Source organism: Malaclemys terrapin, chromosome 9, assembly GCF_027887155.1.
Source record: "Malaclemys terrapin pileata isolate rMalTer1 chromosome 9, rMalTer1.hap1, whole genome shotgun sequence".
In the NCBI taxonomy this organism is placed as follows: Eukaryota; Metazoa; Chordata; order Testudines; family Emydidae; genus Malaclemys; species Malaclemys terrapin.
The window spans coordinates 60,893,280-60,919,828 of NC_071513.1; the positions used below are offsets into that span (position 1 = coordinate 60,893,280).

General features: G+C 42.0%; 2 protein-coding genes across 3 annotated transcripts in view; one reads left to right on the plus strand and one right to left on the minus strand.

The window, feature by feature from the left end:
- Positions 1-16,797, plus strand: part of LOC128842729 (claudin-15-like) — a 33,691-nt gene extending 16,894 nt beyond the window's left edge. For both annotated transcript variants that reach the window (XM_054038871.1, XM_054038872.1), the window contains 4 exons: positions 7,992-8,156; positions 8,327-8,408; positions 15,304-15,414; positions 16,623-16,797. In XM_054038871.1, the coding sequence (XP_053894846.1) occupies positions 7,992-8,156; positions 8,327-8,408; positions 15,304-15,414; positions 16,623-16,722 (458 nt within the window). In that variant the 3' untranslated portion in view covers positions 16,723-16,797. The remainder of the gene's footprint in view (positions 1-7,991; positions 8,157-8,326; positions 8,409-15,303; positions 15,415-16,622) is intronic.
- Positions 16,798-19,729: 2,932 nt separating this feature from the next.
- DUSP28 (dual specificity phosphatase 28) lies at positions 19,730-22,673 on the minus strand. Its single transcript, XM_054038873.1, has 2 exons — positions 22,178-22,673; positions 19,730-19,881 (listed from the first exon to the last, which is right to left on the minus strand). Exons 1-2 carry the CDS (start codon positions 22,523-22,525, stop codon positions 19,750-19,752), a joined length of 480 nt encoding a protein of 159 aa, XP_053894848.1. The 5' UTR covers positions 22,526-22,673; the 3' UTR covers positions 19,730-19,749.
- Between the last annotated feature and the right edge of the window lie 3,876 nt (positions 22,674-26,549).

The window sequence follows — 26,549 nt, forward strand, 5'->3', positions numbered from 1 at the left end:
TTACGTAGTCGGTGGCTTGGTGCTCCGGTGACAAGATAGGGATATGGGTTCCGTCTATGGCCCCGCCACAGTTTGGGAATCCCATTTCAGCAAAACCATCCACTATTGACTGCACGTTGCCCAGAGTCACTACCCTTGCTATCACCAGGTCTTTCATTGCCCTGGCAAATTGGATCACAGCAGCCCCCACCGTAGATTTGCCCACTCCAAATTGATTCCCGACTGACCGGTAGCTGTCTGGCGTTGCAAGCTTCCACAGGGCTATCGCCACTCGCTTCTCAACTGTGAGGGCTGCTCTCATCTTGGTATTCTGGCGCTTCAGGGCAGGGGAAAGCAAGTCACAAAGTTCCATGAAAGTGGCCTTACGCATGCGAAAGTTTCGCAGCCACTGGGAATCGTCCCATACCTGCAGCACGATGCGATCCCACCAGTCTGTGCTTGTTTCCCGGGCCCAGAATCGGCGTTCCACGGTATCAACCTGCCCCAGTGACACCATGATTTCCACATTGCTGGGGCCTGTGCCTTGTGAGAGGTCTATGGCCATGTCAATTTCCTCATCACTCTCGTCGCCGTGCTGCAATCGCCTCCTCGCCTGGTCCGGGTTTCGCCTTGGCATGTTCTGGCTCTGCATATACTCCAGGACAATGCGCGTGGTGTTCATAGTGCTCATAATTGCCGCGGTGATCTGAGCGGGCTCCATGATCCCAGTGCTAGCTATGGCGCCTGGTCAGAAAAAAGGCGCGAAAGTAGTATCTGATGGACCAGGAGAAGGAGGGCGGGAGGGAGGGAGGGAGGGAGGGAGGGCCAAGTGACGACATGGCGTACAGGTACAGGAACAGGGAGAAACACAAACAACTGTCACACAGAATGGTCCCCCCAAAGATTAAACTGGAAACCCTGGGCTTAGCAGGCCGTTGATTTCACGGAGGAAGGGGAAGCAAATGAACACAGAATAAATCTATTTTTTACATCTTAAGGTGGCAGCCAACGCTGCAGCATGAGTGACAGCCATACCAGTATGATGATGATGGGTACCAATCATAATATACCATCATCTGCCAAAAGGCAAGGGGCTGCTGCTGTGTAGCAATGCAGCCCCATGTCTGCCAGCCCCACGTCCGCCAGCACCCAGCATCGCCCTCGGCCTCTTCTGGGTGCTTAGCAGACAATATTGGGCAATTGGCAGAAAATAGTACATTATGACTGGTAACCGTCATCATCGAGACAGTAGCATGTCTGCCCAGGTGGCCATGATTGACAGCCACTCCAGTACGACGACGACGGGTACCAGTCATAATATACCATCGCCTGGAAGGGGCTGGTGCAATGCAGCCCTACGGCTGCCAGCCCCACGGCTATCACTCATGCTACACCGTCTACTGCCAAAAGGCAGTTAGCAGCTGCTGCTGTGTAGCAATGCAGTCCCACGTCTGCCGGCACCCAGAGGACATATGGTGACGGTGAGCTCAGCTGTGCTGAGCGGGCTCCATGTTGTCTGCACAGGTAACCCAGGTAACCCAGGTAAAAAGGCGCGAATCTATTGTCTGCCGTTGCTGTGACGGGGGAGGGAGGGGCCTGACGACATGTACCCAGAACCGCCCGCGACACTGTTTTGCATCATCCGGGCATTGGGATCTCAACCCAGAATTCAAAGAAAAGGCGTGAACCGCTTCGCGGCTCGAGCTGTGGCGCAAACGTAGTATCTGACGGCCTAGGGGAAGGAGGGAGGGGGGCCGAGTGACGACATGGCGTACAGGCACAGGGAATTAAAATAAAGAACGGTGGCTGTGCATCAGGGAGAGACACAAACAACTGTCACAGACTGGTCCCCCCCAAAGATTAAACTGAAAACCCTGGGTTTAGCAGGCCGTTGATTTGACGGAGGGAGGGGGAAGCAAATGAATACAGAGAAAATCTATTTTTTACATCTTAAGACGACGGTGCAGCGTGACTGATAGCCCTCGGCATCTTTCTGGGTGCTTGGCAGCAAATACGGGGCGGTGTATGACGATGGTCTTCAGGCCTATTGCACGAGCTGCTGCTCAGGGAAGACTCTGCTAATGTGCGATGACCCGACTTGTAATAGGCCGGCTAACAGTCATAATACACCATTTACTGCCAAAAGGCAAGCCCCACGGCTGCCAGCACCCAGATCGCCGATGAAGGCTACCAGTCTACTGCACCGTCTACCGCCAAAAGGCAGTTAGCAGCTGCTGCTGTGTAGCAATGCAGTCCCACGTCTGCCGGCACCAAGAGGATATATGGTGACGGTGAGCTCAGCTGTGCTGAGCGGGCTCCATGTTGTCTGCACAGGTAACCCAGGTAACTAACCCAGATAAAAGGGCGCGAATCTATTGTCTGCCGTTGCTGTGACGGGGGAGGGAGGGGCCTGACGACATGTACCCAGAACCGCCCGCGACACTGTTTTGCATCATCCGGGCATTGGGATCTCAACCCAGAATTCCAAGGGGCGGCGGAGACTGCGGGAACTGTGGGATAGCTGTGGGATAGCTACCCATAGTGCAATGCTCCGGAAGTCGACGCTAGCCTCGTACTGTGGACGCGGTCTGCCGACTAGAGCACCTAGAGCATTTTATTGTGTGGACATACACAATCGGCTGTATACAACCGATTTCAATAAAACCGGCTTCTATAAATTCGAACTAATTTCGTAGTGTAGACATACCCTCTGTATTTGAAGTTATTCCACAGTAGCTACTCCACTTTAAATTCACACTCTACTTTAAACCAAAATAAATTTCATGTGTGGACAAGCCCTAAAACATACATTCTAATCTGGAAAAGATTTTAATTACATTTTAAGAATTTAAGTTACAGTACACTAAAGATAAAAGGTAACTGCTAGGGGAGATTTATAATTTCCTTAAACTATTTTTCTCTCAGAAGCAGGTTTAAAATGATTTGCGTAGGTTTCTTTTTACCCCTCTACCCCAATATAACACGACCCGATATAACATGAATTCGGATATAACGTGGCAAAGCAGCGCTCCGGGGGGGCAGGGGCTGCGCACTCCAGCAGATCAAAGCGATATAAGTCGGTTTCACATATAACGCAGTAAGATTTTTTGGCTCCCGAGGACAGCGTTATATCGGGGTAGAGGTGTATTTCTTTAGCGTGAGAGGAACATAAAATGTGGTGTGAATAAACTTCTTGCATTCTACAATAACAATTAGGATAATATCCATCTGTTTTCTCTCTGCAGGCTGCTTATTTGAGCATGGATTGTGTTATTATATAAATCCACCACTGGACTGGGCCTCATAATTTAGAGCTTTTGGCTCCACATAGCATTTTATTAGTAATTATTTATATGGCACTATAAATTTACACAGTGATGATACCAGTGGGAATTTTTTTAGAATTCCCTACCCAGTAACACAAGAGTGTTTCACTGATAAGAAGGTAAGAGAGCCTTTTGGAAGATGTGGCTTTAAAGAAATTCAGAGGAGGCAGACAAGAATATCAGGAGTGAGGATACAAAGGCAAAAGTGGGAGGAGGGAAAGGGAACCGAAGAGGATTTGATAGAGGATGAGAGCATAGTAGGGAGTGAGAGGTGGGGGTGGGGGTGTTCTAAGGGAGAAATGAGAGCAGACATATAGGAAATGTATAGGTAGGGCTTTAAAGGTGAGAACTTGAATCTTAAATTTGATGCAGTAAGAGGAAGTGAATGAATATATTCAGAGGATGGCTCTATGGTTAGACCAGCAGGAAGGGAACATTTCTTAAGCAGAGGGATGTTGGATAGCCTGGAGGGTGTAGAGTTTGCAATATTTGAGAGAAGAAAAGAGATGAAGATAGTAAGGAAAAAGTGGATTTTCCTATAACAGAGGAAAAAAGCAATAGAACTTGGAGCCACTGGATTTACGGAAGAAGAGAAGAGTCAAAGATAAGAGTTGCAAGCCTGGGAGACAGGAAGGATAGTAAAAAGAAGAACAGGAGTACTTGTGGCACCTTAGAGACTAACAAATTTATTAGAGCATAAGCTTTCGTGGACTACAGCCCACTTCTTCGGATGCATCCGAAGAAGTGGGCTGTAGTCCACGAAAGCTTATGCTCTAATAAATTTGTTAGTCTCTAAGGTGCCACAAGTACTCCTGTTCTTCTTTTTGCGGATACAGACTAACACGGCTGTTACTCTGAAACTTGAGGAAGGATAGTGTAGTTGTTATGGTGACAGATCAGGAAGGTGGAGAAAAAAGGTTTGGAAGAAATAAGTAGCTCAATTTTGGAGTTTGAGAGAGCAGCAGGACATCCAGAGAATTCCTGAAGGAGCTGGAAGCATAAGATCGCACAGATGAGGGTCAGGGTTCAGCTCCAATGTAGAGGTTATTCAGGAATCATCTGCGCAGAAATGTAACTGAAACAATGAAAATGAATGAGATCAGAGGTAGAAAGGAAAGACATCTTTGGTGATGGGCTGTTAGAGCATGGTTTTAAACAGACGCAGGAGGGATCTCTTGAAGGTCTCTGCATTGGCAGCCCTAGCTGGTTAGAGTGCCCTCTGATATCAGATGTAGCTCCCTTTAAATCAGGTTTAAAACCTTTTTGAGATCAGTAGGACTTTACTTAGTATATTAATTTTGATTTAATTTTTACCTTTTCATCTATTGTATAAGATGCCTTGAGCTTCTTTGGACACGAATACAATTATTTTTAAAGTATGAAACTTTAGAATGAAAGGAGTGTTATACAGGGTTTGAGGATTGTTCAGGAAACAAAACTGTGGAGATAAGATATCACCCAGTCAGGTGCCTAAAAGTTATGACAGCCAAAGTTTATCTGAGCAACTGTACATGGGCAATTCACAGCACAGTCGATGAAATAGTCAGTATCGAGAACAAACTAAATTTAACAATCTGACCACAGTTGATGCATAGACAAAGGGCAGGATATGGCCCAGAATCTGTATTTCTATAATACAACTCCCTGTAGTCAAAGATATCCAGATCCCTTTAACACAGATAAGGGGTTTGAATTGAATATCTTATTTTAGGCACTGCTAATTCAGAGTGCGGTGCAAAGGAGACCAACTGTATTAAATTACTTATGTATTTAGCACCTGTGTTACAGCTGTAGATCAAGCATTTGTCACTAAGCAGTTAATCAGCTGCCAATTTCTATTTGTATTGGCACTTTAAACTCTAGTTTTATTATCCTTGAGTTAAGATTCAAAGTCTCTGCTTCAGATTAGTGAAGTTAATCAAGGCTTCATATAAGGAATATACTTATGGAATATATAATACAGTAGAACCTCAGAGTTAAGAACACCTCGGGAACGGAGGTTGTTCGTAACTGTGAACAAAATGTTACGGTTGTTCTTTCAAAAGTTTACAACTAAACATTGACTTAATACAGCTTTGAAATTACTATGCAGAGGAAAAATGTGGCTTTCCCTTTATTTTTTTAGTAGTTTATGTTTAACAGAGTACTGTACTGTATTTGCTTTTTTTTTTTTTTTTGGTCTCTGCTGCTTCCTGATTGCGTACTTCTGGTTCCAAATGAGGTGTGTGATTGACTGGTCAGTTTGTAATTCTGGTGCTCATAATTCTGAGGTGCTATTGTAGATAGTTTGTATCGCATCAAAGGAGGAGATTGAAGTAGGTAAAGAATGAACAATGCCCTGGAAAAAGAAAACTGAACAAGGAAAATAGAAAAACAAACTGAAGAGCAGATTGATGAAAAACAAGAAAGATGAGATGATGGGTCCAAGAGATAAGCTACTGGACAAAATCAGTGCAGACAGAGAATCTTAGAAGGCAAACATCAAACAATATTGCATGGAAAGAGAATGAGCTGCTCAACGAAAGGCCTAAGGATGCAGAAACTTGTTTTGCAGTATCTAAAAGGAGGATCCCAGGACCTCAAATTGGGTGATGAAGCCCCAGAAGGTGAAACTGACCAGCTTGTTTTCTTCAACCACCTCCTACAACTACTCTATTTTTGATATTCAGATTCACATTCCTTTGGGATCTTGTATGTGAAAGCACTTTGGACTAAAACAAAAATTGAATTTAATACGTTTTTGGCAAAATAAATTGAGATTCAGCTATCGCCACTGACTATTTCTTTACATACTGATCATCAGGCCTTAAAACAAGACAGGAATTAAATTGCCCTTTGTGGTGTTAAAGTATAACAAATACAATTCATACACAAAGGATGCATAAGCCTTAACCTACTGGGCTTCCTTTTGTGAGTCTTAAATTTTAAAAACAGGATTGGCTTGAAGGTTCAAATATTTAGCCGACAAGATTGGCTGGAAAACAAAACAAATTTTAATCAGTAACTATTATTTGCTATATACACAACCTCAAAGTGGTTCATTCTGAATGGTTTGTGCACCATATATATTATCTAACCTTAAACATAAGTAACATATTTTCATCTAGAGTCAGTATGATGTAATGGTTAGAGTGGGGGACTGGGACTCAGATAGTCACGGAGTATCTGGGCCTCAGTTTTCCTATCTATAAAATGGGAATAATACTTAGATTTCTCAAGGTCTTTGACAGATGCCATTTATGTGCAAATTGTTGCTACTTTCTACAAAGCTGGAAGTGGAAAAACTATAGCCAAGCAAATGTTAAGCAATAACTAGGATATTGAACGGATGTCAGAAGGTCAGAGACTAAATATAAATTGAGTTGAAAAACAATAAAACTATTGTGTAAATAGAACATTGGCAATGAAACAGATTGAGGTGGCGCAATTAGCTCTGTGCCATCTCTGCTGTAGAATCATGTGCTGCAATTACTATTGATTGGTAAATTAGCTTAGTTCGTAACCTGATTAATAAATACCTTCTATAAAAAAAAATTGAGAGTAACCCCTCCTGTTGTGGAATTAACTCTAGGAGCTCCATAGTTAAGGTTGTTGAGATTATTATAATGTGGTAAGGGGTGTAGTAGTAAATCGCTTTGTTAGAAAATAATGTAATCATTAAACTTTACATCAGTTACCCAAAAGGTGTGATTTAATACTCTGGCGAGTTACAATTAATCCTGCTTAATACTTTAGGAGTTTGAAAGAACTAAATCTTAACATCCTTTGAGCATTGTCCATATGGATCCCTATCTTTGGTGTTACACACATCCGTGCCATGCAACCCTAAACTTTCCAGAAAGCTGTGACTGTTCAGGCTGTGCACTCACCCATTTTATATGCCTCCAAAGGCCAGGTTAGCTGAAAATCAGGGCTAAAACTATTCATTTTATGGAAAATGATTTTTTGCCCTTTTATTGCTTGTGATTTCTTTCCTCAAGAAAGCTTGAAATAGATGTTTTATAAAATATTTATTTCCTCAAACACTTATACCCTTTAATATTCTGGAGTTTTTAGCTCAGTAGTTCAGGCATTTATTGCTTGTGGTTCGGAACTGGATTAAGGTGGGCAACTTGGAGGCACTTGGCAAGTTTTTTTTAAAAGGGAAGTTCAATTTGCAAGAATCTTTTTTTGAGATTTCAAGCCCAAATACCTTGGACAATGGACATCTGATAAATGCATCAGAGAATTTAAACACGAAGAGCCAGATTTCCAAGGTCTCCTCTAAATTAGTACCTACTCTTTTTCATGCATCATTTTTAATGGACACAAAAACTCACATTTGGCCTTACAACAAGCAATGGTTCATATAGTTCTGGTGATCAGATAACCAACTCACTAATTTGGATGTAATTTTTCAGGTTTACAAAAACCTTTGTCGGGTGTTATTGAAACCATTAACCCCATCACTACTAGTTAGTCCAGTTCAGCATTAAAATTTGCGACCTCATTAATTTCTTTACTGCATAAACATTCTGACTTTTAGATGCTTCTGTAAACCAAATAGCTATACCTTGTAAACTTCACTCATCATTAATTCTGATAATTATTTGACATTTTCTTTGATGAACATGTACTTTCAAAATTGAATTTTATTAAATTACTTGTGCAGGAACTGATTTTTTTTGTCCTGCTTTTCTAATGCAGCTTACATACAAGCATGTCGTGCCCTGATGATCATTTCCATCGTCTTGGGTCTCTTGGCTACTGTGCTGTCATTGTTTGGTTTAAAGTGCACACAAGTTGGGATGAGTAATGAAAACACAAAAGTAAAGATTTCTGTAACGGGGGGAGCGATCTTCATTTTAGCAGGTAAGATACCAACATTGTGCATTGAGACTGAACTTAGGACACCATTGGTGCTCAATACTGCTTTCATGATTAGCAAACTAAGTGAAATGTACATCTGTTTTCATAATTTAAAGCTGTAGAACTATTTAATGGTTTATTTAAGTATGTGCATTTTGAATTTTTCTCCATAGGACTCTCTTCCATGGTGGCTGTTTCTTGGTATGCTGCAAGGATTACTGCTCAGTTTTTTGACCCACTGTATGGTGGAACGAAGTAAGTAAATGGACCTGTTGTACCAAATTGGTGAATATTTTTAAGATAGCATCAGTAATTTCAGTGGGCAGTATCCTGTAAGGGTTTTCCAGGACCCCGTAGTCTGTACTGATCAAGTTATCCCATCCTGCTTAAAGAAAAGTTTATCAACAACTCAGCCTTTGAAATCCTCTTTCCCACAGGATGGAGGAATTATTGCTGGTTGGGAGGACTGGGGTATGTCCTCACTTTCAAGGAGTCAAGGAATGTGCAAGGCATACCAGCCTCAAATTCTCAGTCATGGCGCATTGGCACAGAGTGTACATCCCTCTGTTCTATTGGCAGGATCTCCTGTCACTAATGTGCCATTGCATCGGCTGTCTGTAACCCTTTTGGGGCTCTTAGAATGCAGAACCAAAGTTAATGTGACATGGAGCATTTACCAGCAAGAAATCCTCCAGATTCACAGGTGTGCTTGCTCCAAAATGGCTTCTTCTTTGTTCCTTCATGCTCCCTGAAATTCAGAGCCTCTCCTATGTGGCCGCACAGAGATTTCTGAGGGAAGGTGGAACACACAGAATAGGTGGTGCTGTGGGAAGGACTTGGCTTTATTAGTAATTATTTGTATTACCATAGCACCTAGGAGTCCTAGTCAGGGACCGGGACCTCATTATGCCAGGTGCTATACAAACTCAGAACATAAATACAGTCCCTGCCCCACAGATCTTACAATCTAAGTAGAATGGATACAACTTAAACTGCGTTTGGAACATCTTGGAGGCCTATTCACAGAATGGCAGTAACAGCTTTGGAGGATATGACAATGATGGACATTTTGGTATCCTGTTCTTCTGTCTAGAGAATACACAGTGCAATGATATGTGCCCTCAGACTAAATGGATTTTGGTTAAGAGTGTCTTAAAAATAGCCACCACCAAATTCGAGTATAAACCATATTACATAATAGAGTGACTTCTGCCCACCCCAAGATCCCTTTGTCTGAATGGAATATAAATTACAAAGTAAGAACTTGAAAGTAATATATTGCCTTTTCAGAACAATATTAACAGTTTAAAATCCAGAAACATCCAGGAAAAATTCCAGGACCAATCTTACCTTTGCTCCATATCCCCACCCTTCCTCTGTCTCTAGGCTTAAAAGCTTACTTGTTGAGTATGGCAATAACCCATTGTGACGAGTTGGATCACAGAAACCCCCTTGGGAGCTGCCATCCGATGTGCCCAGACCACTTCTACCCCTGCCTTCCCTGCCAGCTCAGGACTCCAGCACCCTGTCTTGCTGAGCCAGACACTCCCGTCTGCTCCAACAAAGACCCAGGATCTGAATTACTTTCCCCAAAGCAGCAGGTTTAACTGAAAGCAGCTAACAGAAGTGTCCTTGTCTTTAACACTCAGATGCCCAACTCCCAATGGGGTCTAAACCCAAATAAATCCGTTTTACCCTGTATAAAGCTTATACAGGGTAAACTCATAAATTGTTCGCCCTCTATAACACTGATAGAGAGATATGCACAGCTGTTTGCTCCCCCAGGTATTAATACATACTCTGAGTTAATTAATAAGTAAAACGTGATTTTATTAAATACAGAAAGTAGGATTTAAGTGGTTCCAAGTAGTAACAGACAGAACAAAGTAAGTCACCAAGCAAAATAAAATAAAATGCACAAATCTATGCCTAATCAAACTGAATACAGATAAGATCCTCACCAGTTCCAGAATGCTCCCTTTTACAGACTAATCTCCTTTAGCCTGGGTCCAGCAATCACTCACACCCCTTGCAGTCACTGTCCTTTGTTCCAATTTCTTTCAGGTATCCTGGGGGTGGAGAGGCTCTCTTTAGCCAGCTGAAGACAAAATGGAGGGGTCTCCCAGGGGTTTAAATAGACTTTCTCTTGTAGGTGGAGACCCACTCCTCACTCACTCCAGCAAAGTCCAGCTCCAAGATGGAGTTTAGGAGTCACCTGGGCCAGTCACATGTCCATGCATGACTCACAGTTTTTACAGGTAGCATCCATTGTTTACATCGGGCTTGGCAACCTTTCAGAAGTGGTGTGCCGAGTCTTCATTTATTCACTCTAATTTAAGATTTCGCGTGCCAGTAATACATTTTAACGTTTTTAGAAGGTCTCTTTCTATAAGTCTATAATATATAACTAAACTATTGTTGTATTTAAAGTAAATAAGGTTTTTAAAATGTTTAAGAAGCTTTATTTAAAATTAAATTAAAATGCAGAGCCCCCCGGACCGGTAGCCAATGTGAGTGCCATTGAAAATCAGCTTGTGTGCCGCTTTCGGCACGCGTACCATAGGTTGCCTACCCCTGGTTTACATGCTACCTTGAACGTCCTCAAGTAGACTTCTTATGTGGATTGGAGCATTCAAAGATCCATTGTCCTTTAAGTGTTTCTTGATTAGGTACTTAATTTCAACATTCCTTTCTCCAGGAACTGACCAAATGCTCTACTAAGGTTATTTAGAAGTCAAGCCAGTACACAGACAACATTCATAACATTCATAACATTGAATACAAAATGATGCATGCAAATAGGATTACTACATTCAGTAGGTCATAACCTTTATGGAGATATGTTACATGGCATATGTAGCATAAAACACATTCTAAGCCTTATGGGAGGTACCGTCACACCCATGTCCATCTTTCCAGGCTATATTGTATACAGAACTATCTCCACTACCCATTGGGAAATGTTAAAGTGGATAAAGGGCAGATCTTTGGGATTCACACTTTGCAATGGACAGGGCCCAAATTTGTCAGCTCATAGTATAGAGCTGTTGGTGGATGTTTTAGCCAGCTGCCTTGGTGACTGAACTGAAGGAAAGGGGAGGGCATTTGGAAGCTGGCTGGTGCATGTTTCTGAGACATTAGGAATCTATCAAGCATGGCCTATACACTGCTGCTCCTCTGAGCTTTGGGAACCTTTTAGAAAAGCAATATCTGTTAAGGTTGCATGAATGCCTCCTTGTAGCACTGGCTATTTGGAGCTGAAGCTGTAAGAAGGTGGGCAGTACTTGGCAACCTCTGTTCTTTTATTTCTTGGCTAGCTGTGGGTATATGTTGTGTTCCTGTCATCCCAATTCAGTTTAATCTATGAATTTCATTACACTCCTCTTTCTTCTTTCTTCCATTTCATGAATAAAGCTGTTACATAAAACAGATCCTAGCAGATACCTGTGGGAAAACCCCATCTCCCTAAACATTTCATTCCCTCCCTCCCACCTCATACTCGGGGGCAGGGGTTTCCCTCCGCGGGCTGCTTCTGCCTGCAAGCACCGTCCCCGCTGCTCCCATTGGTCGGGAACAGGGAGCTGTGGCCAATGGGAGCTGCGGGGGTGATGCTTGCAGAGAGGGGCAGTGCGTGAAGCCACATGTCCCCGCCCCTCCACGCCCCCAGGAGCTGCAGGGACACATTGGCCCCTTCCAGGAGTGGCGTGGGGCCAGGGCAGGCAGGGAGCCTGGCTTAGCGGCAGCTATGCTGTGCCACAGACCGGGAGCCGCCGGAGATAAGTGCTGCCTGGTGGGATGCCACACCCCAACCCCCAGCTGTGAGCCCCCTCCCAGAGCCAGCACCCTGTACCTCCTCCTGGACGCCAACACTCTGTCCCAGCCCAGAGCCCCTTCCTGCACCCAAATTCCCTCTCAGAGCCCACATCCCACACCCATCCTGCACCCCAACATTCTGCCCCTGCCTGGAGTTCCCCCTACACCCAAACTCCCTCGCAGAACTTGCACCCCTCACCCCCTCCTGCACCCCAACCCCCTCTCCAGGCTCAGCCCAGAGCCCCCTCCCAGACAGTGAACCTCTTGGCCCCAACCCAAAGCCTGCACCCCCTTCCAAACCCCTAACCCAGCCTGGTGAAAGTGAGTGAGAGTGGGGGAGAGCGAGCAACGGAGGGGGGGGGATGGAGTGGGGCGTGGCCTCAGGGAAGGGGTGGGGTAGATCCTGGGTTGCCCTTAAATTCAAAAAGTGATCTTGCGTGTAAAAAGGCTGGAGACCACTGCTTTAGAAGATTCTCGCCCATCCCTTTATAACACTATGTTGGGGTTCCACCGGGCTCTGTCCTTGGTTCTGTTCTCTTCTCCCTCTACACCTTATTTCTGGGTAATCACTCTCACAAACACAAATTCAAATACAATCTCTATGCTGACTACTCACAGTGCTATCTGTACTCTGGACCTGTCTCCCTCTGTCCAAACTAAACTCTCAGCTTGTGTCTGACATCTCCTCGGGAATGTCTAGCTGTCAGTTCAAGCCCAACCTGGCTAAACCAGAACTCCTAATTTCCTCCCTGAAATCCTTCCTGCTGTCTCCTGTCTTGTACACTGTAGACAACACCACCATCCTGCCAGTCACTCTCATCTGTAATCTGGGCGTCATCTTCAACTTGGATCTCTCTCTAGGTCCTCACATCCTGGCTGTGTCTAAATCTTGCAGATTTTTTCAGTATAACGCCACTAGGATACAGCCTTTCCTATCCATCCATACAGTTCAACTATCATCCTGCTCTTATTATCTTGCATCCCAATTACTGCAACATTCTTCTCTTTGGCCTTGACAAATGCAATCTTTCCCCATTCATATCCATTCAGAATGCTTCTGCAAAGACCATTCTCCTTACCCATCACTTTGACCATGTCACCCCACTCTTTGCATGGTTCTGACTCATCACTTTCCATGCCTATCCCCAACCTGTCTATCGCCTCTCATTCATTATTGAAAGATCAGCTCCTAATTCCAATCTGCAGCCATAGCTCACTTGTTGAATTTTCAAACAAGCACTTTTGTGCTTTCTCCCATGCCGTCCCTTACCCTTGGGAGAAGCTCCTCATAAACAACCACAAAGCTACAGTAGAACCTCAAAGATACGAACATTAGAGTTACGGACTGACCAGTCAACAGGATACCAAGTGAAAGCGGGAGTAACCAATCAGGCAGTAACAGAGACCAACAACAACAACAACAACAAATACTGTACTGTGCCTGTATTGCATCTTAAAGGTAGGCACATCTGAGCTGTCTGTCCTCACCCCCACGCATGGGGTAGCCACTAAAAGCAAGACATTGGGGCTGCCAGCCCAAGGCAGCCAGAGCCAGCTAGTAGAGCAGGAGCAGCACTAGGGTGACCAGATGTCCCAAATTTATAGGGACAGTCCTGATTTTGGGGTCTTTTTCTTAGATAGGATCCTATTACCCCCTGTCCCAATTTTTCAAACTCGCTGTCTGGTCACCCTAAGCAGCACTGGGGTCTGCACCATTTTCACTCCTTCCCCCACTCCCCTGGAGGGCGTTACACACCCTGCCTGGAGGGGGAAAGCTAGCAAACTCATGCTGGTGCTGAGTAGGGAGCTCAGCTGCTGCTGAAACCTGGCCTGGAGTGTCAGCTGCTGGATCTGGAGTCCGACCTGCGCTTTGTTCAGAGTTACAAACATTTCAGAGTTATGGACAACCTCCATTCCCAAGGGGTCCATATCTCTGAGGTTCTACTGTACTTCATTATCCTCCTTCAAATTCCTCCTTCAAACTCTCCTTTGCCCTGATGCCTACAAAAACATGACAGCCGTTAGGCTGCTGGTGTGCTGAGACCACAGCCTGTCGTGCTGACCAATATTGTCTCATTGTTTCCTTGTACTCAACTGTTTGTCTATATCCATCTGTTGTTTTATATTTTAATTGTAAGCTCTTTGGGGCAGGGACTGTCTTTTTTTCTGTGTTTGTACAACATCTGGCACAGTGGGGCCCTGATCCATGACTGGGATTCCTAGGTACTGCGATCATACAAATAATAACATTAAGATCTCCATTAAAAAAAGAAGGGTGATGGGTTTGTATCTGGCCTTGTGAAAGACTGACTAAACCAGTCATTCTTGACTATTTATTACTGATATTCTGGGTTAGTCCTCCTTACTGTTACCACTTGCTGGTAATACCAGGTTAGATATGAAAAATCTGGACATGAAGAGAACTCCAGATGACTACATAGAGCTAAGCTCTTCAGGAAGTCCACCAGCTGTTATTAGAATATAGGGAGAAGTATAAGGGTGAAACAATCTTGGAAAAGCTAAGGTTAGAACTGGATGAGAATTTGCATTCAGACCTGGTATGAACAGACAGAAGTTCCTTTGCTAGAAGGAAACTAAGTTTTCTACATTACAGCAAGGGTACCATATCTACAATATGCATCTATAACATTGCTGTCTTTGAGATTTTTAAGGTTGCTACTTTCAGATCAGTTCACACTTTTAACTAAACGTTTTCTTGGTAGGAGTGCTAGATCAGACACTAATTGCTTAGCTGTTTAATAGTCTCCTATAGTGGGGATCTGTATTGGTAATTCTGTGTAGGAGAATATTATTACGCTGAAGAGATAATACTGAGATCTTCAGATGTAAGTGGATAAGTGCAGTAAACCTTTTTTCCTGTTTTATCTTCAAGCTGTTGCTCCATTTATTCTGTTCTCAGACACTGTAAATATATGTCCTTTATGACCAACTCTTCGGTATTTCTAAGCAATTACCTATCCCCCTTTATCTCCAGGTTGCTTATTAATTTTTGTTCTTTAAATCCCTGATTCAGCAAAGCACTTAAGCATATGCTTAAGAGGTTTGTTGATTAGAGATACAAATGCTTACATTATTGGCCACATCATCTATTATGTAACATTTAATTGGGAACTGAAACTGCCTGGTTTATAATTCTCTGCATTCTTTACCAATAATGATGCTAGCTTTTTATACAATTAGCACATCTTATAGCTAGTACAGTGTAAAATGTATTACTGCTTCATATAAAATATATAATAATATCATGGAGAAAGCTTTAAATCTTCTATGTGTGATCCTGTTGTATGATGCTTCCATAAAATCCTTCATATTCCAGGTATGAACTAGGAGATGCACTGTACTTAGGCTGGGCTGGATCGATTCTGTCTATGCTTGGTGGGATCTTCTTGACTTGTTCATGCAAAGGGGGAAAAAGAGGAAAGCACAGGTAGCTCTTTATCTTAAAGATCAAAATAAATTATATACTTCAATCAGTGCCAATTTATGTATAGAAAGTGGGTTTGTTCCCAATTATTCACTTCTGTATTGTGTAGATGCAAAAACTAGAGGCTAGGACTGTCAATTCAACACTGAATCTTGCCATAAACTTGTGATGTAAACATGTATATACTCTTTACGCCTACCCTTCTGACCTCTGACACTGGCTTGTTAAAATTTGAAATAATCAGCTTTATATTTTTTATAATTATGGGCAGTGTTGGTGCTTCTAATGAATGTACAATGGAATTGTGCAGTCAAAGAGCAGAGCTTCCTTTGTATTGGTAAAATTGCAATACAGATCTTTAACTTTTTTTTGTATTATGGCAATAGTGCTATAATTTTCTAATCATATATTTTTTACTACCATTAAAATAATCTAATTCCATTTATCTTGCAGAAAATAAAATCATTTTCCCCCCAAAGCAAGTGATACAGCTTAAGAAATTCTGAGATTTTTCTTGTTTCTTGTAGAAAGGTTTGTTTAGCAATATGTCAGAAAAACTAAGATTTCTGGCCGAACTACTTATCCTTTTTCATTGGAAAAACATAATCTTTATTTAAAACAAGTCAGATGTGCAGCAGTTGTCTGGGAAAAGGTTGCAGTTGTCAGAAACAGCAAAGGTCTGTGCACCCTTGAAATGTCCAAGGAATACTAGGACCAAGTACATCTAAACCACATTTATTTTAAAAAAAGAAGATGCACAGAAGGAAGAAGCATGTTGTATGATGCTTTACTTAAACATTAGAAAAAGCTGTGTGAAAACAGCCAATGAGGGACAGTATTACGTTGAGCATGATATACTATTGCATATTGAGCCTGGTCCAAAGCCACTGAAGTTGATGGACAAAATTCTATTGACTTAATAAGGCTTTGGATCTGACCCATAATGCACTGACTCACTAATTTTCAACATGATTTTAGTAAATCCTTCAGTAAAACCTAGTGCAGAATTTAAAGCTCTGTACTAAGGGTGAGATACCAACAGCGTGGACCCAAGATAATTTTCCACTACATTCTTTATCGTATTGATTTGTGTTAAAATTTGCAACTAGCATAAATAAAGATTCCTGCTTAGATCAGTTAAACTAATTTTGTCAAAAAGCATTTGGATGCATAGTACTTAATAATTTACAGTTCGTTTTTCTTAATTACAGCGACCGCAAGTATGACTACTCCGCTGGCCAGGCAGCTCGTCAGCCACGCATTTACACCAAAAATTCAGATACAGTCAGAACAGCCAAAGATTATGTGTAAACTCTTCTTTTATTTTGTAATTGTTTGTACGTTAACATCTTGTCAATCCAAATAAAAAGAGAAACTAATTTTTGAGTGTTCTAGTTCAGGCTGCAATCTTTATCTCGGTATTGAGGTTGTTATATGTTTTAGTACTTCCTTCTGGGAATATTTTGAAAATGGAAACAGTTAAGTTTCTGGAAAGATATTGCCACATGGAGATATTCTGTTCATTGACAAATCAAGCAAAACGAAGCCATAATGTATGGTGTACCCTGACAACAAACCAAGACTAATTGTTAATCTATTTTTGACTGGCTCAAACAGTGAAACTGACATGCTGCAACTAATCACAACCTAATAAAAATACAGTGTTGTAAAATTTACTGTAATTTTATTAATCCTTCAGCTTCTTATTTTTTAAAAGATGTTTTAGCTTTTAAGAGTAAATAAGAATTAACCCTTGAGTGATTTGCAGTTCTTAATTAAAGTTGTTATGGACAGTATTAATGAAACATTAATTTTATTATATTTGCACTTAAAGACATATGTTTTATTGATGTTCACATTATGTCTAATACAGAGGTTCTCAAACTGGGGGGCTGCACCCACCTCGGGTGTCTGGAATGTATTTGGGGTGGGGTGAGAAGCTTTAGGGGGAAAAAAATTACTGTGCACATTTTACCCACAACGATGAATAACTAGCAAAGCTGATTATTCCAGACATATCAGGTCTTCAGATGGTGCTCTGCATTTACCTGTAGATGGCTCTGTGCATTTTGATGGATTTCTGTTAAGTTTCAATAGCATTATAAAAAGTCATGGCCATCTGTACATTAATCTGTTTGCTATGACGTGATGTGCACATTTAATTGTAAAAACAACGAGGAGTCCAGTGGCACCTTAAAGTCTAACAGATTTATTTGGGCATAAGCTTTCGTGGGTAAAAAACCCGAAGGTGCCACCGGACTCTTTGCTGTTTTTGTGGATACAGACTAACCCAGCTACCCCTCTGATATTTAATTGTAAGCATGGACCACAATCGCAGCTTTGCTTTTGCTCTTCTTACAATGGATCACTGGCTCATTCGTGCAACAGAAAAAACCCCAACTCAGGTGAAAAACAAAGAAGCCAAAATTGATTCAAGTGAAGCACTGCTGCCACATACATTGGTATAGGTACTTGTGTGGCATGAGTGGGGGCGGGGTGGTGGGTCACATAAGCTACTATAGGCACAAAGAAGGGTGGGGGTGCAATCAAATAAGTTTGAGAACCACTGGTCTAGTATGTGGAATTTGTAGTGGAACTTTAAAAAAAAATTGCAGAACACAACACACTAAAATCCTTTTCCAGTGGATGGCAAATATACAAATAGAATAATATACAAGGAATACTGCAAACAGTCAGGAATGGAGAAGCCATCTGATAAAGGGATTCATTATCTATCTGATGCCTTAGTCCCAAATCATTGATTATTTTTTTGCTTATTGTTTTGTGGATTAAAAAAAAATCCATTTACATTTGAAACTGAAAAAACCCATTGTATTAGAATTGTCTAATTCAAAATATTCCAAGGTGGTTCTGGTCTGCAGTAATTTTATGGTTGTAACTTTCGGTCATTAGCATTTTCATCTCAAGTTACTCTGCTGCTGGGAACACCCTTTGTATTGTATAAGCATTTAGTCATTGAAGATTAGCTAACCTTTGTAAAAATTACATTGGTTTGCTGAGCAATGCCAAATGAAATTTCACATTGACAATTTTACAGCTTTCATAATTATTTTTTAAATTTCAAATGTATTAAAACAGTTCAACAAAATAATCCTCTACTTTTGTCTGATGTTGAGCCCCATGATTAAATTTAAATGCAGCCTGAGTTGTAAATTCTATCTGTCTCCAATGTACCCAGATAACATATTTCCTATTAAATCGTATAAGGGCTCTTAGCAGAAACATTGTTTTGCATGTGTGATACAGAATGTTCTTTTACACCCTGATGATCTATTCAGTAAGTCAGTTTGGGGACTGTTAAATCTCATTTGGCTTAGTAAATGGTAATAGAATGGATGGAGATTACGTTATAATGCCAGGTTCTTCCCCTTTGTTTTAATATTGTGATGGATATTTCAGTACTGCTGAAACCAAGGGAAAACTAAGCTAATTCAGGCATAGAATGAGCAGTAGCTGTGTAAGCTTCCCACACAGAACTCTGCCAGTATTCAGCCTGTGGTCTGCAGTGCCCCTCTATTCTAGTTCTAGACCTACTCATAAACAAGTAGGTGAGGGTTGTCAAACTTATTTTGTGGAGAGGCCAAATTGCACTCTTAATTATTGCCCAATGGATGGGGTACAGATTCGAACTATATACTGTTCTAGGCACAGTAGTTCTCCCACTAATATCATTGGGAGCTTTGTACCAAGATCAAGAGTAGAATATAGCCTGTATTTAGTAATGAAAAGTTTTTATTCAGTATCCTATTGTCATATTTAGCATCACTCAAAGGGAAAACATGCTCACCATTAGGACTGCACCACTATTTTTTCCCTTTGTTTTTCTTCCTTCCCTATCCTTTATGTTTGTCTCTCTTCCCTGTTCATTTCTCTTCCTTGCTTCACTCTGCACCGTTTTCCCTGCTGCAATTTCTGCCACCTGCGGGCTGCTCTCCTACCCCAATTCCATCTGCTAAAATGATCAACAGTTAAATACTTAGAGTCTTCATTAGGCTGTAAAGTTAGCACCTCAGTGAGCTGAATGAGGAAATTCACACCTCATGTCATTGTTGTAGGTTGTTTACAGGATCGGGGAAAATAATACTGCTTTGGTTACACTCTGTTCACATTTGGAAGATTATCTTTGTACCCATAAAGTTTAGAATTTTTTTAAAAGTCTGCTTAATCTGCAGAATCTGAATGTCATGCAAACCTCAAAAATACATTGAGAAGGCTGGATGTTTTATGTTCTTCTAGTTGGTTTTGCAGCCCTGCTAGGCCTTTTAGAAGCAATTGTGTTTAAAACTTTGAAAAAGAAAATTTTAATCAGAATTATATTTATTTGGAAGAAATCATTTTTTCAGAAGAATGACCCAACTGATGCTGCGTCTGTAAATGTTCTTCATATCTCTGCAGCTGAGTCCAGAATCCTGCATTGGGCTCTACTCCTGGTCTGGCAGTCTTCACAGTCTAGAAAAAGTGACAAACATTGCATGTGTAGTAGAAATTGTGCAGGAAATCAGGCAAGATATTCCCCCTCCTCTGCCCCCATGACTTCTGAGAAAGTTGATTTTGATATTTCTATGTGAGAATAACCGTGAAATGTCCTGGTTTTGTATATTTTTGCATATGCCAAAGAATACATGTATCATTTTTTGAGTAATCTGATCTGTTGTATCTGGGGAAGTGAGGGTTAGTCCAGTTCCTAGTGAAGTGGCATCAACATGACAATCATCTTAATTAGTAACTTTTCTGGTAGGTCTAATAGAAAGGCCAAGAGTGAAAGCACATATAGACTGAGCCCCACTTGGTGGGCACTCCAAATCAAAGTTGAGGCATTATTAGTAGGGCATTATTATTATCTAAGGTACTGTTTATCAGGAACAATAAATATTGTCTCTGTGCAATGTTTGGCTATTACATAGATAACATTGCTATGAAGGGTTTCAGAGTAGCAGCCGTGTTAGTCTGTATCCGCAAAAAGAAGAACAGGAGTACTTGTGGCACCTTAGAGACTAACAAATTTATTAGAGCATAAGCCTTCGTGGACTACAGCCCACTTCTTCGGGCATCCGAAGAAGTGGGCTGTAGTCCACGAAAGCTTATGCTCTAATAAATTCTGAAGAAGTGGGCTGTAGTCCACGAAAGCTTATGCTCTAATAAATTTGTTAGTCTCTAAGGTGCCACAAGTACTCCTGTTCTTCTTTTTGCGGATACAGACTAACACGGCTGCTACTCTGAAACCTGTCATTATGCAAGGCACTGCATTTAGCCGTATGGAGTGGAAATCCATCAACCTCATGATATGCATCCGAAGAAGTGGGCTGTAGTCCACGAAAGCTTATGCTCTAATAAATTTGTTAGTCTCTAAGGTGCCACAAGTACTCCTGTTCTTCTTATTGCTATGAAGGAGATCAGGATTAACACTGCCAAGTGATATCTACACAGATTTGCTTGATTTTTTTCACTGAGTGGCTTTCTGTCTGCACCTCATTTTATGTTCATTTGCCATGGATTTGCAAATGCACTCAGGAATGTTCACAGAAACAGCCAACTTTCTGCGAATATTCTGCTGTGTTTTCTTAAAGAACATTTGACTTTGTAATTGTATTTGTTCCAGAAACCTAATTTTAAAAGCTTCCCTTGTCTAGTCAGGGACCAGAAATTTAGCATGGGATTGTGTCCAATCATAACAGCTCAAATTTGGAATGCCGAATATTCTTAAACTGCTTACAAACCACAGTCCAATAATATTCACAGGATTTCAAGTGAATACATTTGAAAATGTTCAGACAATTTGTGAATAAAATTGGAAAAGATAAAAAAAGCATGATTTGCCCTGCTTTAATATATAAATAAAATGGGCTAAGGTAGGGTTACCATATGTCCGGATTTTCCCGGACATGTCCGGCTTTTGGGGGCTCAAATCCCCGTCCGGGGGGAAATCCCCAAAAGCCGGGCATGTCCGGGAAAATCGGGAGGCTCGGCCGGGGCCTCTTTGTGCGGGGCCGGGGGCATGGTGCCGGGCCGGGCCCGCGGGGCTGGGAGCCGGGCCGGGGTCGGGGAGCCGGGCCGGGCCCACGGGGCTGGGAGCCGGGCCGGGGTCGGGGAGCCGGGCCGGGATCGGGGAGCCGGGCCGGGCCCGCGGGGCTGGGGGCCGGGCCGGGGTCGGGGGGCCGGGCCCGCGGGTCGGGGAGCCGGGCCGGGGTCGGGGGGCCGGGGGTCGGGGGGGGGGGAGCCGGGGGGTGCGCCGGGCCGCCGGGGGTGGTCGGCCGGGGCCGGCACCCCAGGGCCCGAGCCGACCCAGGCTGGAGCCGCCGGGGGAGCCAGCCTGGGCTGGGCCGCGCCTCCTCCTCCCCACACCCCCCCTTACCTGCTTCAGGCTTCAGGGGAGGGGGCGGAGACTTTGGGAGGGGGCGGAGTTGGGGCGGGGGCGTGGGCGGGGCTGGGGGCGTGGGCGGGGCCCCCGGGAGTGTCCTCCATTAGGAGGGACAAAATATGGTAACCCTAGCTAAGGACACTAAAATGCATCTATAAAACTCCGTCAGATTTTGTCAGGATTATCAATAATGGCACTCATATGTGTCCAAGTTAGTTAATTTAAATAGTTTTATCTCCAGCTGCTTATTTTTTTCAGATAGGAATGCTATCTCCTATATTGTTTGTTTCTTGTAGTCTTAGGAATTGGGTCATTATTCATAACATAATTTGAAATGAATTTCTTATCAAACATAAGAGGCATAACTTTCAACCATGAGTACAGTACCTCAAAGGCATCCTTGAGAGTGAGATTTTGGTGTTTCATCAGATAGGCAGTGCAGATCGCTGCAGATCTACTGCGGCCATTTTTACAGTAAACTAAGCATTTTCCACCACTTTGTTCTGTGTCCTCTATGGCATTGTTGCACTGTTCAAAATACTTATACAAGTCCTCCAAAGGATCATCAAAAACAGGAACGCGCAGGCTTCGGACGTGGTGAAGACCTGGGAATGGCTGCTGCCTGGAGACATTAATACAGAATGTAACTCCCTCTTGAGTGAGGAGTTCTTTGTTGCAAGCTGCTCTAGAATTACTGATTAGCAAAGAGTCCGTGATCTTACAGAGCTGTAACATTGGCAACAAAGGGTGCAGTGTCACCACTGCCCTCTGATGCTTTCATAGGCTGATTTTGATGAGAAGCATTAAGGACTGTAGCAGAACACAAAATGATACTTAAACCCTATTAATTGAAAGTGCAGTTTGTTTCCTGCAGCACTTTGGCTTGTTTCTGCTGTCCTGTTCCTTAGCCATCTGTGCTGTGCTATATTTATTCTACACTTACTGTACCAGAACTAAAGGATTCCTTCAGGTCCTAGTGCTATAGTGTGATAGAAACATTTGAGAAATTAAAACACATGTCAGAGCCCACGGAGCAATTGTAGAACAGTTTAGAAATTTGAATAGCACCAATTTCTGCAACAATTTTGCAGCTTCTCAACACAAAAATAAATTAACCTGCCTCAGGACTACTGCTTATTCAGAAAGTAATACTCTCGTAACCCCTGAAATATTGGAATAAAATGGAACTTGAAGCAAATAGAATATATTCCACCAAATCCAAAGCAGTGGATTGTTTTTAGGCGCTTGGAGTATTTTCTAAAATGCTAATGTTCATAGAAAATGGCACACCCATTTTGCCCAGCACAGCATTCTGAAGTTTGCAGAATGTTTGTGGATGAAAGTTTTCAATCACTCTGCACTTTTTGTGGCTAAAAAGTGAGCAAAGAAATATAATGAAAGGTACTATAATAATGCAAGATATCATATATTATTGTAAAAGGTGATGGATTGAAAAGTGAAGAGACTAGGAGACAATAATTTGAGTTCTACTCCTGCCCAACCCGCTTGTTTGCCATGCAACCTTGGAAAATACTTGACCTCTCCGTCTCAGTTTCTCCATCAGATGCATAAAATACTTATTTACCTATCTCCCATGAGTATTACAAGTATTAATTAATGTTGGTATGATTCTTTGTAAAAACTATTACTTCTTCTTCGAGTGCTTGTTCATGTCCATTCCAATCAGGTGTGTGCACACGCGTGCACGTTGACCAGAAGATTTTTCCCCTAGCAGCATCCGTTGGGTTGGCCTGAGTGCCCCCTGGAGTCGCGCCTTCATGGCGCCTATTATATAGCCCTGCCAACCCGCCCCTCCTTCAGTTTCTTCTTACCACCAGTGATGGTGGCTGGAACTTCCCTTAGCTCTTGCTCAGCAAGTTCGTTTTTTATCTGGTTGTATATAGTTAGTTCCTTAGTATTAGTAGAGTTATTAGTGTCTTAATATAGAGTTTGTTGGGGGTTCCCCCCACACTCTGGTTCCCGGAGCCGTGGTATGCTGCGGTCCCCAGGTTCAGGGGTGAAAGTAAGTCCAGTGACTTACCGGTACGCTGGGGCCAGCTGTGGCTCCCAGAAAGGGTGGGGCCTAGGGTGGAAGGGGCGTGGCTGAGAGAGTCAGAGCCAGCCCCAGCCCACCCTGTAAGGTAAGTACTACTTTACAACATCCCCTGGCAATGAGTTCCACAGGTTGACTGTGCATTCTGTAAAGTAGCACTTCCTTATATTTGTTTTAAACCTGGTACATATTAGTTTCATTGGTGAGCCCTGGTTCTTGTGTTATGTGAAGGGGTAAATTATATTTCCCAGTTCTCCAGAGCAGCATTCAACTACTTTAACCATGAGACCCTCCTTCCCCTTCCTGCAGTCCTCTGCCTCATTCACTACTTCTGCAACAAATGAGGCAGAGGGCTTCCAGGCAACAGTCTCCTTCATTACACAATGGTGATTCATCCTCAGAGCAAGCTCATCCTGTGCACTGAATGAGGCAGGGGTCCTGTGGAAAAAATAGTATGCGATCATGTAATTAAAGACTGTATCATAATGCATACGCACAAGGGGCTGAATTCAGGTTGTACAGGCAATTTTATAATTTATATAATTCTATAATTTCCTCACTTTTGGGTGCTTCACTCTGCAACCTTAATAATGTTCTTTTAGCTTTTGTGTGTGTAATTTCTGTTTTTTTTTTTTTAAAAAGCAAACTGTAAAAAACAAATTCCATCATGTGGCATCATATTGACATCCCTGTGGGTCATCGGCCTGGTTGGAACGGTTAGATCTACCATGCATGGTTAAAACTTATTTTTCCTAAGTCTCATTCTTGGAAATGTCTGAACTGTTTTGACTGAAGCTTTCCCCAAAAAATTCAGGCTGAGGCAGACACCTGACATGTAGAATTTTGGCCCAGATGGTTGAAGTTTGGCAAAGTTATAAGCAATTGAAAACAGGATCTTATAATGGGAATTGTTGTGCAACCTTAAAAACAGGTGGCATTACCGGCCCCGCCTATAGTATTTTATGATCTTTAACATTTTGTAAATAATGCCCACATATTAAGGTGATTGGTGCTCTAACATTAAATAAGTCAACATAGTTAATAAACTGCTTTGGGAGGCGTGAAAGGTGCAATATATTATGGAATCTGATAGGCAGAGATATTGGTTAAAAATAAAAGAATATATTAATATATTACAGGGTAGAAGCACCAAAAAGAGTTTCTATATATTTAAATGTATGAGCAGACTAACAGAAGTCTTTAGCCGAATGAAATAAATGATTGTTTACAGAGACAATATGTGGAATCTGTTAATCTCTCTGAACATAAGCACTTTCCTACATGACATCTGTCTAAAGCTCCAGAAATAGGAACAAGACTAAAATGATTATCTCTTTCATATATATTCAAATATTCCCTTCATTCTTGAGTGACAACCCTCCCCCCCCCCACATATGCAACATTGACAGAGTAATTTTGAGGGAGGTGGAAATGAGATTTTAAAAAAATAGTGGGTCCTTTTTTGTGTCATAGTTTTTGAACAATTAGGGTACACTTGGGTAATATTTTCAAGCTTTTCTCAACAACCATGAAGGATAGAAACTTACTTTTCTATTTAAACTTATGCTAAAATTCTCACCTAATCACATGCCTCCAGGAACTGGGGCTTTAAGAAAAATGCCAAATATCATGAGAGTTGGCCAAACTGTCAAAAATTATCATGAGTCTGTTATTAGAGCCTGCTTATTTTGGCTCTCTGAGCTCAGTCATTCCTGATCTTTGTTTTAGTTATTAGGCCCAGGAGAGTAGGATGAGGAATGGTTTCTTATTTTATAAAAATATTTTAAAAACAACAAATAGATGGTTCCTGTATGAACACTGGTTTGAATTCACTCTTGAAGCTCTGCTGCTATTCAAACACAGCTCTCACTCCACTCTTTTTTTAAGTCAACAGAGCCACCTTGAGTAAATTATAATCTTTTTGGAACATGGACATTGTTGGCTTGAGGTTCATTTACTCAGCAGATGAATCTAATAAATATTTATTAAGACAAAACTCATATTACTCAGATCAGTTGCTCAGAAGTGGGAAGCTCATCAGGACGATCTCATCACAGTTACTGTCGGCACCGGACAGTACAGCTTCAGCTTCCTTTTGTTACACAAAACTTATAAATAATTTTTTTTATCTTTTCTTATACATATGTATTAGTCTCTGATTTCCATGTTAACTCTTCTCCCCCGTCAGTACAGTTTTAGTGTTAGTTCAAACCGGTCTGTTCTAGCTTTTTAGTTACTTTCTCACAAACATGATTACTCTGCAGTTTCTTACACATGCAGAACATTAAACATGATTATTCTGCAATTGCTTACACATACACCATTCTGCATATGCTTATGCTGTTAAATGTAAGACTCTTAAAATCCGCAGCAGGCCTGAATTTGCCTTCGCTCCCAACACTCCCCACACCTTGAAGAAGCTGTGGAATCCTTTCTAAGTCGTCATCAAAGTCTGTATTTCAGATACATCTCTTCTTTCTCAACTGCCTGACCAACCTCCTAACCTTCCAAATCACCACTTAACACCACTACTAGTATGGCTTGGAGAATAACAAAGCCCATTGATTCCATGAATGGTCCCCAATATTGTACACTAACTTCCACCATGGGCCATTTCCCAGTGTATCTTTGTCACTTTGAATACTTCGACTTCCCTGTCTCAAGGTCAAGAAATGTTCTGGACATCTGCTCATTAAGGCCTGCACA